This window comes from Nannizzia gypsea, genomic scaffold (assembly GCF_000150975.2).
Source record: "Nannizzia gypsea CBS 118893 supercont1.3 genomic scaffold, whole genome shotgun sequence".
Classification (NCBI taxonomy): domain Eukaryota; kingdom Fungi; phylum Ascomycota; class Eurotiomycetes; order Onygenales; family Arthrodermataceae; genus Nannizzia; species Nannizzia gypsea.
In genome coordinates this window covers 992,207-1,007,012 of record NW_003345199.1, presented here as the reverse complement: position 1 = coordinate 1,007,012, position 14,806 = coordinate 992,207, and the positions used below count along the sequence as shown (strand labels likewise).

Sequence of the window (14,806 nt, the reverse complement as noted above, 5' to 3'; positions counted from 1 at the left end):
GATATCTTTTTCCTATAAAGGGGACATATCAAACGTTTGTCCGTGTCATATTGCTTCGTTACCATTCGAATTCCTCCGTCCTTTATACCATTCAACTCTCTATCCTCTATCTACCTCCAACCGATTAGTCGAGTGAACAGGTCCGAGAATTGCACGTCCAGACGTCCAACCATAACTGAAGCCGAAATTTCAAAAATATAAAGCTGAACGTACGTTTGTACATCTATCTTTATCTCGTTGTAAAATACCGAGGACAGAGCTGACTATTTCTTCCATAGCTACCAGAGATTTCCCCTATTAATTACCACAATGTTACCATATCTGTTTCCGACAGAGCTCCTGCTCCAGATATTTCAATCCTGCACATCCATTGCCGACGTTTTAAACTTGGCTCTTACATGCCGCCGATTTCACCAAATTTTCGCATCCTCTCAAAAACTACCGCTTCTTGCCGCCGCAGCAGAGACGGAATACGGTCCGTTGAAGGATATTATCCAATTGGTGACTCAGAACTCCAGCCAGCCTGCACATGCTATCCGAGAAGCTCCCCTTTCGATTAATCTCCTTCAACAAATCGTTGCAGTTGGACGCGTGGCTAGGAAGTGGGAGGAGATCTATCCTGTTAAGAAATGGAAAGTCGATTTTGAGGATAGACGGCTGTTGACAGATCACGAACGATACACACTCCGCCGTGCTATCTATCGACTATGGCTGTATTCTAGAGCATTTCATTGCGCTCTATATCCACGTGCGTCGCGTGCAGTCCCTGCTGTAGTCCGTGAGCGAGCCGAGCTGCTACACAATTGGTCCACAGACGAATTAGCTGAGATGGAAGACACGCGCCTAGTGATTCGTGAAGTGGTACAAAATCATATATGTCCCAGTAACGGCACTATTCAACGAAAGTTCCACAAGCGTTTCCCTGAAAACACACAGTCGCTCTCGTTCAACATCCACCTGAATTACCCTCCTTCACACAGCTCATCCGATTTTTATTTTGCGGATCCTTATCGTTCGCATACTCCTCCCCCGCATGACCAAGAAACCTTCTTTCTCAACCACTCGAGAAATGAGCGTTCTGGAACAAGCCAATTTTCAGCATCCACGAACAAATATGCAACTAAATTTCGTTCGGATCTATACCATGACCCGGGCGCAGAAGGGTGGGGCGATGAAATCCCCCATTACTATGTGGTAGAGGATATGTTGAAATTGGATCCTGGGCAGGTCATCTGGTTGAGGGAGAACACGCGACTCAAGGAACAAGTGGAACGATACGTCAAGTCAATTGGAGAATGGTTTGAGAATAATGGGGAAACATTTGGTCAGACTCTTGAATGGGTACTTAATGAGCGTGGTGAAGACATAGAGGCCTTCAAAGATGCTATCTTTGATCAGGAACTGGGAGTTGCAACAACAGATATCTGATAGTTCATTTCCAACTCCCTTACAATTGTGAGATGTCATAATTACTTCCGTTGTAACCTCTCCTTTTCCTCTTTGGCGGCTTTCGTTTAAGAACATTGACCTTGTATTGGGGAGATATCTTTAATTCAATATCCCAGAGAGTACCGGCCATAAACCTCTAGTGCGGCTCCTTCATCTGTCACCCGTAATCGATAGGAATTAATTAATTTCCCGCCTGAGCCGCTTACGATTGAGAATTAAATACTATTTGGTTTACGTAGATATGGAACACGAGTGAAACGAGAGCTACTCCCTAACAGGCAGCGCTCCAAACACAACACCTCACTGTCATCCTGCATTTACCACTTTTCAAAAAATCATGTTGCTCCAGCCTCCCTGTATGCCATCTAGCATTGATATCCAGATCCGAGGGTTTAGAGTTTTTGATTGGTCGTAAGGACGGCTTGTAATCACGACGGGCTGGGCAGGGAACGCATTCTTAACATCACCATGGCCAGTAGGAGTACACGTGTAGTAAAGAAAGCTGCCGGAGGTCAGAGTCAAGCCCACGGAGTACCATGTGGATATAAGAAAAGGAGTCTGAAGAGTAATTAGAATGTAAGGAAAAAGGAAAGGTGAAAAAAGGAATGCATCTCCTATCGTAAAAAACAAGTTCGTTGTAAAATCCGATTGAAAAAGAATGGAAACCGATCATAATCCTAGGCCGGATGAGAAGGGACTGGAAGTAAAGGGGGGTGTGGAGGAAGATGTAATAACAGAAATGTAAACGCGGACAAAAGAAAACCAGGATATGAAGCTCCAGCCACCAGTACCCTTCATAGTTGCTTTTGCACATTAAATGACATCCAACGTGAACACGTAGAAATAGGATAGGATTCGATCAATCAACAGCACCCTGGCTTCTTCTCGGAGTCTGGGGTTTTGGTGATTTCCACGACTTTGCGGTCGCCGAGCTGGTTTGCGGAAGAATCGCCACTCTCAAGGGCTTTACTTGATACGATGCGGAAGATTTCTGCGACGAAGTTTTGGTCAGTCGCAATATGCCGAAATTTTGACAGAGAGATCTTACCAGTGAGGATATTTTGGAAAGCAAGCTCGACATTGCTTGCGTCCAAGGCAGAGGTCTCAATGAAAGACAAGTTGTTTTCACCTGTAACCATCAAAGTCAGTCGAGGAACTATACTCTAGATCTTATCCCTTTTGCCTCCCGAAAAAGTAGCAACATACTCGCAAACTGCTTGGCCTCCTCAGTCGGCACAGCCCGCAAATGTCTAAGATCACTCTTGTTTCCGACCAACATGATGACGATGTTCGAGTCGGCGTGATCCCGTAGTTCCTTCAACCATCGAGTAACGTTCTCGTAAGTCTGGTGCTTGCTGACGTCGTAAACGAGGAGCGCGCCAACAGCGCCACGATAGTAAGCTGAGGTTATAGCGCGGTATCTTTCCTGTCCAGCAGTATCCCAAATCTGAGACTTGATGGTTTTCGAGTCGACTTGGATAGACCGAGTAGCGAACTCTACGCCAATGGTGGACTTGGAATCGAGGTTGAATTCATTGCGCGTGAATCGGCTCAGCAGATTAGACTTGCCGACTCCAGAGTCTCCGATAAGCACCACTACACAGACACAGCGCTGTCAGCTATCTCGCTCTAACTCCATAATACCGTAAAAGGTGGAAAGGAGGGGGAGTAGATTTGTCTTTCAAGTAGGTCTTGGTGGCATGCGGATAGGAGTGCGGGGAGCGGCGACAAACCCTTAAATAGGAACTGCATTTTGGAGCATACGTTAGACCGCAGGAGCCAGCAGCTGAGTAGCAGGTATGGAATGTAACTCACATCATATTCGTCGTTAGCCATGGGTAGAGCTGTAGGAAGGAGATGGTGATATGAACAGGCAACAGGGCTGCTCTTCTAGCTGAGGGAGGGAGGGTGGTCTAATCGGGAACCTGGACGGTTTGGATAGCAGAGCGGCGTTGCGTGTGAGAACGGGAGCAGAGTATGCCTTCACTTGGAAGCAAGCTGTCGGTATGCAGTATGTCTTTCTTCAACTCGAGCAGTGAGATGTAGCTAGAACGGAATGTCTCCCCTGACTTTTGGTGGATTTGGACGGAGGTCGTTGTGCTTTTACGGAGTAAGAAGAAGCATTTGGGCGGACAAAGTCACTGGTACTTCACTTAACATGTGACCTGTCGCAAAAAGTGAGGTAGAAGTGACATTAGTCATCTTGATGAGTCATCAAAAGTGGTTATGTCATTGCCTGGTCCAAAAGAGGCTTAGTGCAGGTAGCTCAACTAAAACACTTCCAAAGCGGCGAAGGGAAGTCTGTGAAAATATAAGAAACAAACAGACAAGGAGCAGCCAAAGTGCAAAGGCTGAGGGGAGCTGAAAGGCCAGTGGGGAGACTTTTTCCCCTAAGGCAGAATGGGCAGCTAGGGACTGACTATCACCAGTGGATACCCCAGAAGACACCGTTATTCCGTTAAAGGGAGCAGAAAGAAGCGCGCCTGACGCGGTCTGATCTAGCTACATATCTTACAGATTAGCTACACCCTACATCTGTTTATTTTTTTACAACAACCAAACTAGCTAAAGAAGAATAAAAGCTGCTTTAGCTACAGTGAATTGGTTATAAAGTCAATATCCCCGGTTTATTTCTCTCATCTAATGTTCTAGCCTAGATGGCGTCTCAGGGCAACATAGATAGGGATGAGGATGATGAGGATGCCATTTCAATCACATCCACAGTACCCAGTGAGCCACAGGAGGAATATATTATAGCTGGTGTGCTGGCTGAGAGGACTACTGACAATGGAGTGACTGAATATCTCGTTAGCTGGGAAAATTATCCCATTCATAGGTCCTCCTGGGAGCCTGCTGACCATTTTGGAGACCCCGAAACTACACTAAGAGAGTGGAACGAGAAGAAAGAAGCAATTCAAAAGGGGACTGCGCTCGGTTTTGATGTCCTTGCGTTTGAAAAGCTCCTCGTAGAGATAGAAACGGCCAAACTACGGAGGGCAAGAAAACGCAGGCTCAAGCGGATGCGTCTTGGACTAGCCTATGGAAGCGAGCCTGAAGATACAGATTCAGGAAAGGACAAGGAAACCGATGATAGTAGCAGCGATAACAGCAGTAGCGATGAATCTACTACCCGGCGCACTCCTCCTGCCTCCAGAAAGGGACGGGGTAAGCTCCTGCCAAAGAAGAATTTGGCGACTACTGGAAAATCGTCTGAGAGCGCAGTTGATAGCTCAGATGCAGGTAACGGACGAACCTTCAAATCTGCCCTACGGGATGCGTCTCATCCTCCAAAGCAGCTACAGATACCCCCTTCCTCTATATCAAAGTCAAAGCCGACAGCGCCTCCCTCTATACGGTCGTCCGAAAAGCCTAATCCTAAGCTGCCTATCCGGAAGCCCTCCGTCAAGCCCTCCGTCAATGTCACAGCGCCGGGAGGGGGAGATCGGACGGTGCAGCCACCAACGGCTGGCCATCCCATCAGCATGTCTTCAAGAAAGCCGGTTTCCACTTTTGCACCCCCAACTGCTCGGAGAGGCGGTTCTATGGCGGCAGCAACAGGTGGCAGACAGCTTCCGAAACCTCCCAACATTGGACTCTTTCGAACCCTTTCAACCCAGCGGAAACACCACAAAATGTCTCGAGCCGATAGAGCCCCTGATATTTCTCAACTTGACCTTCGGCCACCTAGTGAGTGGCTGACCGCTGCAGGAAGGTCAACACTCACAGAACTCCCTACATGTAGAAAGCGTCCCAGATTGTCTTCAATGTCACCGCCGATAGATACCTTGTTCGTTGCTCAGGATGGCAATAATGGCTCTCTTTCAAATCCCTCGCCTCCCGTGCCCCCAGCGCCTCCTAGGGATCCTGGAAACAACACCAGTGCCCCCGCACCTCTTGTACAAGGGAAGGTAACGCTTCCAGAAACACCCACATCTCAAATACCACAGCCTCTTCCTGAATCAGCAACAGCGCAGAAAAAAAAACCGCTGCAGAAGGCCACAACCCCTGCCTCCACGCTCGGGCCGGAAATCCAAAGAGAACCCGTCCGAGACGATCCGGGCCAGCTTTTAGCCTTCAGGAAGGCTAGGGGTGGTGATTATTGGGCTCCCAGGCTTTCAACAGAAGATACACGAAGGGAGGGTAAACACAACCAGGGGCACCCACCTCCGCATGGCTCCGACAATAATCCCGGTAGTAGGGTTAACCGAAAGCCATCAAATATGAAAAATTGGCGCTCATGGAACAAAGGTGATGTTATGGTTCGCCTTGTATTTAGCGCACTTGGAAAAGAGATTGGAGATATACGTATTTCTGGTCTTCCTCCTCCAGTTAAAAATTGGTTGCTTTCTTTAAAGAAAGGTGCCCGGGTCGTCATCGATCTTCAAAAAGTTTGCTCACCTGAGGAGTACCACAAGCTGGTAGGCATCAGTGCTCCAAAACCGATAATTTTTGTATTATATCTGATTTTTCTTTTGTTACAGAAGATTAACAAGACGGACCACGGGAATGTCGTCCCCTATGATGATACGATGAATGAGATAAATTACTTAGCAGAACATCTCCTAAACAGTCGGTCAGCTGCAACCTGGAGTCCGTCAACAAAATCCAATCGCCTTATAATCATATACCCATCTCAAGCTCAAGAATGGAAGTTCCTTCATACTAAGAAACCTTTACATCCATCCCCAAGACTTCTCCTAGTCGTGGCAGACTTACTTAATGTTGCCGAGCCGAGGAAAGTATCACCGCCACGTCTAATGCCAATTTCTCCACTTCAGACACAATTATCTGAAAGGCCAGCCAAAGCCACAGGAGAACGTGTCCTTACCCAAGAATCCAAAGAGATAGCTGCCAGGATCACTACCGATACGTCAAATTTGGCCCCAATACAGGAACCACCTCCACCTAAGATACCACCGCCTCCACCAAATGAATTAGCTGCATCACCAGTACAACAATCATCACGGGAAACCATCGCGAAGCCGCTTCCCGAAAGGACTAGGGATTTAGATGTTGCGACCTATTTTAAAAATCATTATCGGATCACTCTTGAGTACTTGGCTCATCCGAAGCATCGTAAGGCGGCACAGCCAGTGTTCTATCTTCTATTCCCTTCAACAGAATCAGAGGAACATGAACTGGTCCAACAATTATTAGTCTTTCATAGAATAGCGCCATACTCTCACCAGAACCAAGGAGACTGGGAAAAGTTTATCAATGATGTGGCCGAATCAAAAGTGGAAACACAAGGTGTAATACTTGTAAGTAGTTAAAAACCTATGATCTTTCCCCCTTCCGTTCCTATCTGGTATAGATATCTAACCAACATCGTGCCATCGATATAGTGTCACCAGAAGTTCAATGCCTATAACTGCATGCCTAGGCTTTATAAGCTCCTCCACTGTCAAACAAACGTATTCTCACTATCTCTGGCACGCCCGATCAAATGGGCGAGCAACAATCGTCACATTATCCGGCTATTCCCTACTGGCTGCGTGATTCTTATAACGGAGGACTTCATCCTTCATGACCCTAAAGGCGCATTGAGAGTGATAGAATGGGTATCCACTATTTTTTGGGATTATAATGTCAACGTGGGCCGAAACTATTTTTCCGTCCAAATATACAGGTTTGGCTACAACAAATGTGGCCAACATGGCCGGATGAGACGTAAGCCAGTCATAAGTTACCACACTCCCTGGAAGAATGTGTGCTAATTTCCTACTTCTACGCAGTCTATACCATATTTTTTGTCTTCTCAATGCACTTATGCCCGAAAATCCCAGTGTTCGTGAAGGGTCACCTGGGAGCTTAGATAGAGAAACTGGCGACGAGGGTCAACCCTCTGTTATCATGTCTACCCGCCATATACCGGATTATGGTGTTAGGTCTGAAGATGAGCATCCAGATATACCCAAGGATTTGACACAAGAGCAGCGAAATACTGACCACCTTATTGAATATTTCGCTGGTTGGGCTATTACGAATGTCGAGAATTTCAGATACTTTCCTGTGCTGGTGTATTCTATGCCCCAACCACGGTGGGAAAAATGGAGCCACGTAAGTCGTCCTCCATCAAATTCACCGTCTACCATCTATTGTCATAGATGAATAAAACCTTTTTACTTGCATATCAGTACTAAGGCTAACTGAATATTATTAGATTGAAATACTAAACTACTCTGCTTTCAATAAAAGATATATGAAGGCCGACGTAGCGGTCGCTGGCAAGTCAATGGAAAATCAAATGGACCAGCGCCAGCTTAGCCTGCCTACCACCGTTGGCAGTTAAACTAATAATGATACAGTGACTAATTTGTACGTAAATATACCCCTCAACTTATGTCTTCGTTGCAATCGTTCAAAGGATATAAAATCATGCTCATACTCTTGTTATATACAAACGCTAACGCCAAGAAAGGGGAACAAATGTTCTGCTTCTGGAAATTATGAGGCCGCGCCCCCTGCAACCGAACCAGCAGTTGAGCGTGACCGCCACTCCTCAAAACTATGCGGTTGATTTCGAGCTTTACCTTCTTTCGGCCCATCCCCTTTCTCTCTCTTTATTCGCTCCTCCCACTCACCCTCTTCTGCGGCAATGAGGGCATGGAATTTCCCACTCTGACCACGAGAGAGATACACGGCTTTCTCCTTCCGCGCGGCAACGGCTTCGGTGACAAGGACAAATTTCACGCTTGATCCCGGTGCCTCAAACATTGCATCGGCTAATATTGATTCCATCTCTGTCCGTAAAGCTCGAGCTCCCGTGGACATGGCAAATGCATTAGCTGCAACTTTGTGGAGAGCAGCAGTGGTGAACCGTAGTTCTATTCCTGAGAGAGCAAAGAGAGTCGTATATTGGTTTACTAATGAATTGCGAGGCTCGGTGAGAATTCGTAGGAGGAGGGAATGGGATAAGGGGGATAACGCAGAGGTGATGGGGATACGGCCAATTAGTTCTGGGATAAAGCCATATGCCTGGAGGTCACTTGGCGTAACAAGGTCGAGGGGGTTAAAATATACGGGTTCTTCATCAGGTGCCGTTGGTGTTTGCGTTGGTGTGAAAAAAGGGAGGTACTGTTTATAAAGAGCTTCTTCACGTGAGCCAGGAAGGATCGGGACAGGTGCATTATTTTTAATTTGCGTCGAATCAGTTTGAAACGATGAGGCCCGTATTGGCTGTCCGAAACCAATTGATCCCCGTGATATTCTGTCCATAATAACTTTCTGTAGGCCAACGAATGCTCCGGAAAATATGAAGAGTATGTTATCTGTTCGAATGTTGTATACTTCTGCCTTCCCAGAAGGACTCGAAGTTGAATTATATGAGCTTCCACCTGGAGAGCTATTGCTCCCAGAGCTAGGGCGCGAGGCGTTTCGTTCGGGTTTTGCTTGAATTTGAATAGTGGTACCCTCGATTATTTTCAATAAGGCCTGTTGAACTCCTTCTCCGCTGACATCTTTGCCATGGCTAACCTTCGCCGTGGCAATTTTGTCGATTTCATCAAGGCAGATTATCCCTCTTTCAGTTTGTTCCACATCATAGTTTGCGGCCGCAAGGAGTCGGTGAACGCATACATCAGCGTCCTCACCAATATAGCCTGCTTGGGTAAACGGCGTACAGTCAGACATGCTGAAGGGCACCGAAAGGACACGGGCAAGCGTCTTTGCCATCAATGTCTTACCCACACCAGAAGGACCTAGTAGTAGTATGTTGGATTTCTCCAGCATATTAATGGACGAATCAACAAGAGGGTCTTGTTCTGAAGGTAAGTTGTCATCATAGTATCTCCTTGGGGCAGAAAGGTGTATAGTCCGCTGCTGACCTGGGAATTCGTCTATAGCAGCAGGACCAGTTAGCTCCTGAACACGGCCAATCATACGTCGTAGGGGGGTGCTTCCTACCTTCTACCGGATGGCTTTCCATCGACTCTCTCCGTGCCCTCTGAGCAAGATGTTCTTCATGTTCTTCGAGCCTCCTTTGAAGTTCTTGAACTCTCTGATAATGGTTATAGACTGCAACACTCAACACCCGCTTGGCACGATCCTGTCCAACGACGAAGTTATCCAAGTGCTGTTTCAGCACCTTGGGCGTTACCCGAGGAACACCGAACGACGGCGTTGACCCCAATGGCCCCGGAGTAGGTATTCCCGTCTCATAGCTATTTGTATACGGCTGGTTTGTGAAATCGGATCTGTGGAACTGGGTGGACTTTGTCGCCGAAACCGAGAAACTCCGACGAACCGAATAGAGCGCAAGGTAAGACAATCGAGCTCGGGAGTGGGCAGTAGACGTCGTTAGCGCCATGATCTCCCGCCGGTGGAAGAGAGGAAGATATGGACGTAGGAACCTCATGTGCTGGGGTCTGTCGGCGTATAGACAGGAGTTGATAAACGTTGTTGTCGTCGAGAATGACTCCCGGCGGGCAGACGGGCTGGGAGCTGGGGTAACTAGCACCACGTGACTCCCCGCGATCGTCATCTTATCCTTTCCTCTTCCAGGGTTGCCATCTTATCTCCACGTGACTTTTCAAAGTTTAGTTAATTGACTAGCTCGATCAGATAACGAACTTGACGCTCGTTGGCTTCTCGGACGTCATCCTATCGATTCCAACTATTTCATAGTGAATATCACAGACCATGGCTTGGATGTCGCAAATATACCATTTACTCTGGGGCGGATGTCGTTTTCATACTGGTTAGCTAATAAATATTACATCTTCTCTTTGATATAGAACTTGATAAAGGTACTCTAAAGTACACGACCTCTGGAAACTGCACTCCCCTCCTCTCACCAGCGGAATACCTAGGTACCTCACCTCTATGGGTATTCTCTATCAAATGCATTGTGAACGATTGAAAATACAATCCTAGCATCTTCATATGATTCCTTGAAGTTGGTTCAAATGCCCCAAATTCATTCGTAGTCATGAACGCGCCATCTTTATACTTTCCAGTTGTTAAGTATTCCACGTAGTCGTGGTTATACTCTGAAGTTTCAACATATATGCTCTGATCTTCCCTTCTCTCTTCATTCGTCTTCTTCCTGCCCTTCAAGATCCATAGTTATACACGATATAGTTACTTCCCATCACCCATCCCACCTCCGCGGAACAGTGACATAGTCGAACACCTCCCAGCCATGTCATGCGTAATCGAACGCCCACCCACGCGAACGAGTGCAAAAGTTGCTCAGCTGCTTAAATCAGCAGTGAGAAAGGGCTTTGATCCAAAGGACGCCGATAGAATCATGTCCAAGGCCAAAATGAGTGATCATCTCATAGAAATCTACAACTACTTAGATACTTCGAAAAAATACTACATTACTCCAGAAAGCACAATACCAAGCATCAAGATCCACATGGGTGCCAAACCAAGATTCTTCGAGCAGACGAGCGAGAGGGAGCTAAACGAGAATTATGGTCTTCCAACATTCCAGCTCGAGCCCCATACCGAGGAGAACCCGATCCCCCCAACAATTTTGACTCATCTAATGGTCTCCTGGTGGATTTGAACAGGAGTTTCTCGCGGGTCGGTCTATAGGCAGAGAAATCACTAGCTCGCCAACGCGGGATGGAAATACTTAAGTCAGTATAACAAGCTAGGTTTAGTATACTGCGTTGTTCTTTGAAAACACCTATTGATTACTAAAATTTTCGTCATTTCAAGGAACAACCGTGGCGAGAACATAATGATGCTCGGAGGCAGTAGCCCTTCACCTCGAAGCGAGGATTATCGGTGGCTCACAGAAATGATTTACAAATACAAATATTTCCCTCACCTCATGGTCATGTCTCTCCATTGGGTCAATGAGGATAACACGGAGAAACTTATCCTACGGAGCGAGTTGATCCTTATCAGACTGATTGTATTCAAGGGCCGCAAGGACGAAAAAGAGCCCCATGACATCATTCCAGTATGGCTTTTATTCCACTATCCTTTTAAACATTTATTTACTAACAACTTCCAATAATTAGGCACTTTTAATATCAGTCCGTCCCTATCAGTATGTGATTATTGAGGCATACTATGATGGCAAGGACGTCCACGAAAACTACGGTGAACCCATAGCGATGTCTGATAAGGTGCCACCCAAAGAACTGGACAGAGGGATGAAGTATGTAATCGGATGGGCAACTGCCCAACCCTGTGGAAAAACAGCTAGCTATGAAGTTTCTCCGAAGTCATTTGTGGGCTTGATACGCATGGCGAGTTTTGTTAGGGCTTAAACTTTCCTAGGGCTGCTGTTTTTGCGGGCTTATATCTTGTAGTTATCATTTTCTTGTTATTCTAGCATGATTTGATAGTCCTGTAACATGTCATTAGTTTCGGGGTTGGTGGGCCTGGTTTACTTACTTACAACCGAATAACACGGGTCTTCATCTTTAGCGATTAAGTGCATGCATTTCAGGCTTTGTGCATTTCTATTAGGCCAATATTAACTATCATGAAAATAAATATAAAATAAACCAATGGATGCTCAAGTCATCATATCATAGTCGGTGCTAATCGGCTCATATTAGGCTCGACACAAGCCCTGTTTATCCCAAGCCTCGCTTCCTACTCCCGAACGGACGAAAAAGAGGCCCCTTGGGTCCCATCTATTCTTGATACGGAGGAGGGTGTCATAATTCGAGCCCCAGAAGGTCTGTTGAAACCTTGGCTCGTTCACATCAGCTTCATTGGTATACGCGCCCATATCAGGCTCCACGGCAGCTAGCAATGGCACTTCTACCTCAGTCAGTTTAGTGGAAATCCTCATCTGTTCTGCGAAGGTGGAGTCGATACTCCAGTCGCGAGGGAGGACAAGGTGAACCAGTGCCTTTCTCCATGAAGGATTGAGGGCACTTTGAACATTTGCGTTCTCAGCAACTTGTCCTCCAGCAACGAGGTGGCCAATGGCGGGCTGCAGGTTTTTGAAATCTAGCTTGGAGAGGGCAGTGGTGAGGTTAGCTGCTCCGCCTGGGGTCTCGAGGAGCTTTCTGGAGAAGAGCCTTGAGCCTAGGATGTTTACTCCGCCGCCGTCTCGGGGCGGTTTATTGCCAAACACGGGCCTGAAAGCTTCGGTTGAAGATGAAGCTGCGACATCCTCTTTGGCGACGCTGATTCCAGGGATGGAGGAGAGATCGGCAAAAAGAGGCTTATAGAGTTTGTCGACGTATGCTTTATCCGTCTGGTTTGCGTAGTAGAATAGAGCAAAAACAACTGCTGCACTTTGTGGGCCGAGGGTCACATTTGGAAGCACGTAATAATAGCCTGAACAGCCGGCATCGCTAAGTGCTGGTAGGTATGCCTGGAATTTCTCAACCGCAGTCCAATACGATTCGTTTGCCTTGCTACCCATAGTGATGTTCACTTGTGACACGATGGTTGGAGGGTCCCTGAAGGTCCTGAGAGTAACACTGGTGACAACACCAAATGTCCCTCCTCCACCACCCCTAAGAGCCCAGAACAGGTCGGGGTTCTGATATTCATTTGCAGTCACGAATTTTGCCTAGATAAATTGTCAGCTACTATTCAAGAAAAGGAAATGCAGAATGGAAGTGGCGCTTTTAATATATACTCACATCTGCAGTGACCACTTTGTACTCTAGTACATGATCGGTTGACATACCCTTCCATGGGCCTAGGGGCGAATGGCCGCCTCCTTGAATGTACCCACCAGCTGCTCCAACTGTAGTTGACAGGCCAATAACCTGTGTAAGTCCTCTCTTGCCAGCAGCCTCGTACAGCTCATATAGTTGAACACCAGCAGCAATGGTAACTGCCTGGCCAATGCCTCTACCATCTGGCTTTCCCTCTGGCACGAAGTTGTCCGTGAAGTTGATGTTCTTCATGTTATGGGTAAATATCTGCAAAGATTCCGGTCCAGTCGAGCGTCCGAGATAATCGTGTCCGGTGTTCTTGATTACCAGACGAAGGTTATACTTGCTGGCGAACCGTACAGCTTTCTGAACATCCAATGGGGAATGGACAACAGCGGAGTACAATGGTATCCTACCCTGTCCGCAGGGAGCTTGTCGAGAGTCATCAATATAGCATGACTCGTTCCTTTCCGGCCATGTCTCCCAGTTGATATTCTGTACCGCACCTGTTTGTGCGGACCTCCAGGAAGAGTCCATCTGCATCTCCTTCACACTGCCACAAAGGCCTCCATTGTAGGTTGGGTCGTGGCAGACAGCCCCCACGGGCTTGACGGCAACGAGATTTCCTGATAAGGTCTTGTTCAGTGTCTGCCAGAGGCCCGGGGATGGCCAGCAAGACAGGTCGGGTGTGCATCGACATCGAGGTCCCTCCGGGGCTGCATGTGTTGCTCCGACAAACGGCAGTAAAGCCGTCAGGTATGTTGTTCTTCTCATAGTGTGCAGCTGTAGGTGTACAACTAGATCCAACTGCTGAAGTAAACAAACAAATGCAAGTAGTCTTCCTCGCACCTTGGCCCAACAGACACCAGGGAACGAAGACTTCTGCGGTATATCCTGACCCGGGGAAGTTGGATTTATATAGAAAACTATATAACCTTCCCCCACAGTCAGGCAGGCTGGGGGCTGGAGGTGATGTCGCTCCCGGACTCCTCCCCAGATGAGCAAAAAGTCTCATTCTCGACGTCCATGGCCCACCCGGTCCCAACCAGCCAGCCAATTTGGCCGACATAATATAGTTGAACCCTAATTCAATTCGCCTGCAATCAAGCGTAACCCTTAGGTCGATCCGGGAGTGATAATTTGAGCCTTCGTGGAAGAATACGGCTTCATTTCCCCATCGGGCGCACTGGTAACGCCCTGCACTGCCAGGCACCAGCTTTATTCAGTCATTCAGTCTATTAATCCAGAATCCTTCTATAGTCCTCCTCGTAAGCGTGGAGTAAAGTGTTATGCTGCGCATCTCCGTATGGGGTAAACAGAGCGAACGACAGCCAGGCTGCTCCATATCCAGCTTGTCTCCAACCTGGGCTTCAACCGAAGGGAAGTTAGCCTGTCAGCGTCGACCTGCTTAACCGGGAGCTGGTGGGCTCGTATTTGCTCCCGTCGGCATCGACTGCGCCGGCATCAAAACATGTGAAGCACAGCCCAAATGACGGTTCCACAAGCAATTTGAGGGATGTTCCGAGGTTGCCTGGCCGGTTGAGCCAAAAGTTGGGTCGACATCTTGAACTGGCAAAAGCGTCGTATTCCTTCGTTGCAATGCCATTGACCATTATTTGTCTTGGGTGGCTCAGCTTGAATGATGCAGCCTGCCTTCTTCTGCGTGCTTTTTGAGACACTCTGTTCGTGTGTGCAGACACGAAGCTGGCTTGGTTGAGATTTCGATGGAGGTTTCGAAGGTCGATCTCACCTGCAGCGATGAGACAGGCGCC

The 14,806-nt window shown here is 47.5% G+C and overlaps 7 protein-coding genes across 7 annotated transcripts; 3 read left to right on the top strand and 4 right to left on the bottom strand.

Annotated features, from left to right (window-relative positions):
- Positions 1 to 309: 309 nt before the first annotated feature.
- MGYG_03806 (F-box domain-containing protein) lies at positions 310 to 1,428 on the top strand (the record flags this gene model as incomplete). The annotated part of the gene is made up of 1 exon (XM_003173583.1): positions 310 to 1,428. One exon carries the CDS (start codon positions 310 to 312, stop codon positions 1,426 to 1,428), a length of 1,119 nt encoding a protein of 372 aa, XP_003173631.1.
- A 671-nt stretch (positions 1,429 to 2,099) lies between these two features.
- Positions 2,100 to 3,368, bottom strand: MGYG_03805 (hypothetical protein). Its single transcript, XM_003173582.1, has 5 exons — positions 3,265 to 3,368; positions 3,183 to 3,195; positions 2,656 to 3,045; positions 2,498 to 2,578; positions 2,100 to 2,440 (listed from the first exon to the last, which is right to left on the bottom strand). The coding sequence occupies exons 1-5, from the start codon at positions 3,283 to 3,285 to the stop codon at positions 2,313 to 2,315; spliced, it is 633 nt and encodes a 210-aa protein (XP_003173630.1). The 5' UTR covers positions 3,286 to 3,368; the 3' UTR covers positions 2,100 to 2,312.
- Positions 3,369 to 4,106: 738 nt separating this feature from the next.
- Positions 4,107 to 7,741, top strand: MGYG_03804 (hypothetical protein; the record flags this gene model as incomplete). The annotated part of the gene is made up of 6 exons (XM_003173581.1): positions 4,107 to 5,867; positions 5,931 to 6,710; positions 6,795 to 7,043; positions 7,079 to 7,119; positions 7,185 to 7,509; positions 7,613 to 7,741. The coding sequence occupies 6 exons, from the start codon at positions 4,107 to 4,109 to the stop codon at positions 7,739 to 7,741; spliced, it is 3,285 nt and encodes a 1,094-aa protein (XP_003173629.1).
- Positions 7,742 to 7,896: 155 nt separating this feature from the next.
- On the bottom strand, positions 7,897 to 9,931 carry MGYG_03803 (ATP-dependent Clp protease ATP-binding subunit ClpX; the record flags this gene model as incomplete). The annotated part of the gene is made up of 2 exons (XM_003173580.1): positions 7,897 to 9,287; positions 9,355 to 9,931. The coding sequence occupies 2 exons, from the start codon at positions 9,929 to 9,931 to the stop codon at positions 7,897 to 7,899; spliced, it is 1,968 nt and encodes a 655-aa protein (XP_003173628.1).
- Positions 9,932 to 10,591: 660 nt separating this feature from the next.
- Positions 10,592 to 11,678, top strand: MGYG_09028 (hypothetical protein; the record flags this gene model as incomplete). The annotated part of the gene is made up of 3 exons (XM_003173579.1): positions 10,592 to 10,953; positions 11,119 to 11,365; positions 11,427 to 11,678. 3 exons carry the CDS (start codon positions 10,592 to 10,594, stop codon positions 11,676 to 11,678), a joined length of 861 nt encoding a protein of 286 aa, XP_003173627.1.
- Positions 11,679 to 11,968: 290 nt separating this feature from the next.
- On the bottom strand, positions 11,969 to 13,808 carry MGYG_03800 (FAD binding domain-containing protein; the record flags this gene model as incomplete). Its single annotated transcript, XM_003173578.1, has 2 exons — positions 11,969 to 12,943; positions 13,017 to 13,808. The coding sequence occupies 2 exons, from the start codon at positions 13,806 to 13,808 to the stop codon at positions 11,969 to 11,971; spliced, it is 1,767 nt and encodes a 588-aa protein (XP_003173626.1).
- Positions 13,809 to 14,272: 464 nt separating this feature from the next.
- Positions 14,273 to 14,647, bottom strand: MGYG_03799 (hypothetical protein; the record flags this gene model as incomplete). The annotated part of the gene is made up of 2 exons (XM_003173577.1): positions 14,273 to 14,402; positions 14,448 to 14,647. 2 exons carry the CDS (start codon positions 14,645 to 14,647, stop codon positions 14,273 to 14,275), a joined length of 330 nt encoding a protein of 109 aa, XP_003173625.1.
- Positions 14,648 to 14,806: the final 159 nt, after the last annotated feature.

Coding starts and splice junctions, on each gene's coding strand:
- MGYG_03805 (XM_003173582.1), bottom strand. CDS start 3,285: ATGGCTAACGACGAATATGAT. Junction 2,579..2,655: donor GGAGGCCAAGCAGTTTGCGA/GTATGTTGCTAC, acceptor TGATGGTTACAG/GTGAAAACAACTTGTCTTTC. Junction 2,441..2,497: donor TTTCCAAAATATCCTCACTG/GTAAGATCTCTC, acceptor ACTTCGTCGCAG/AAATCTTCCGCATCGTATCA.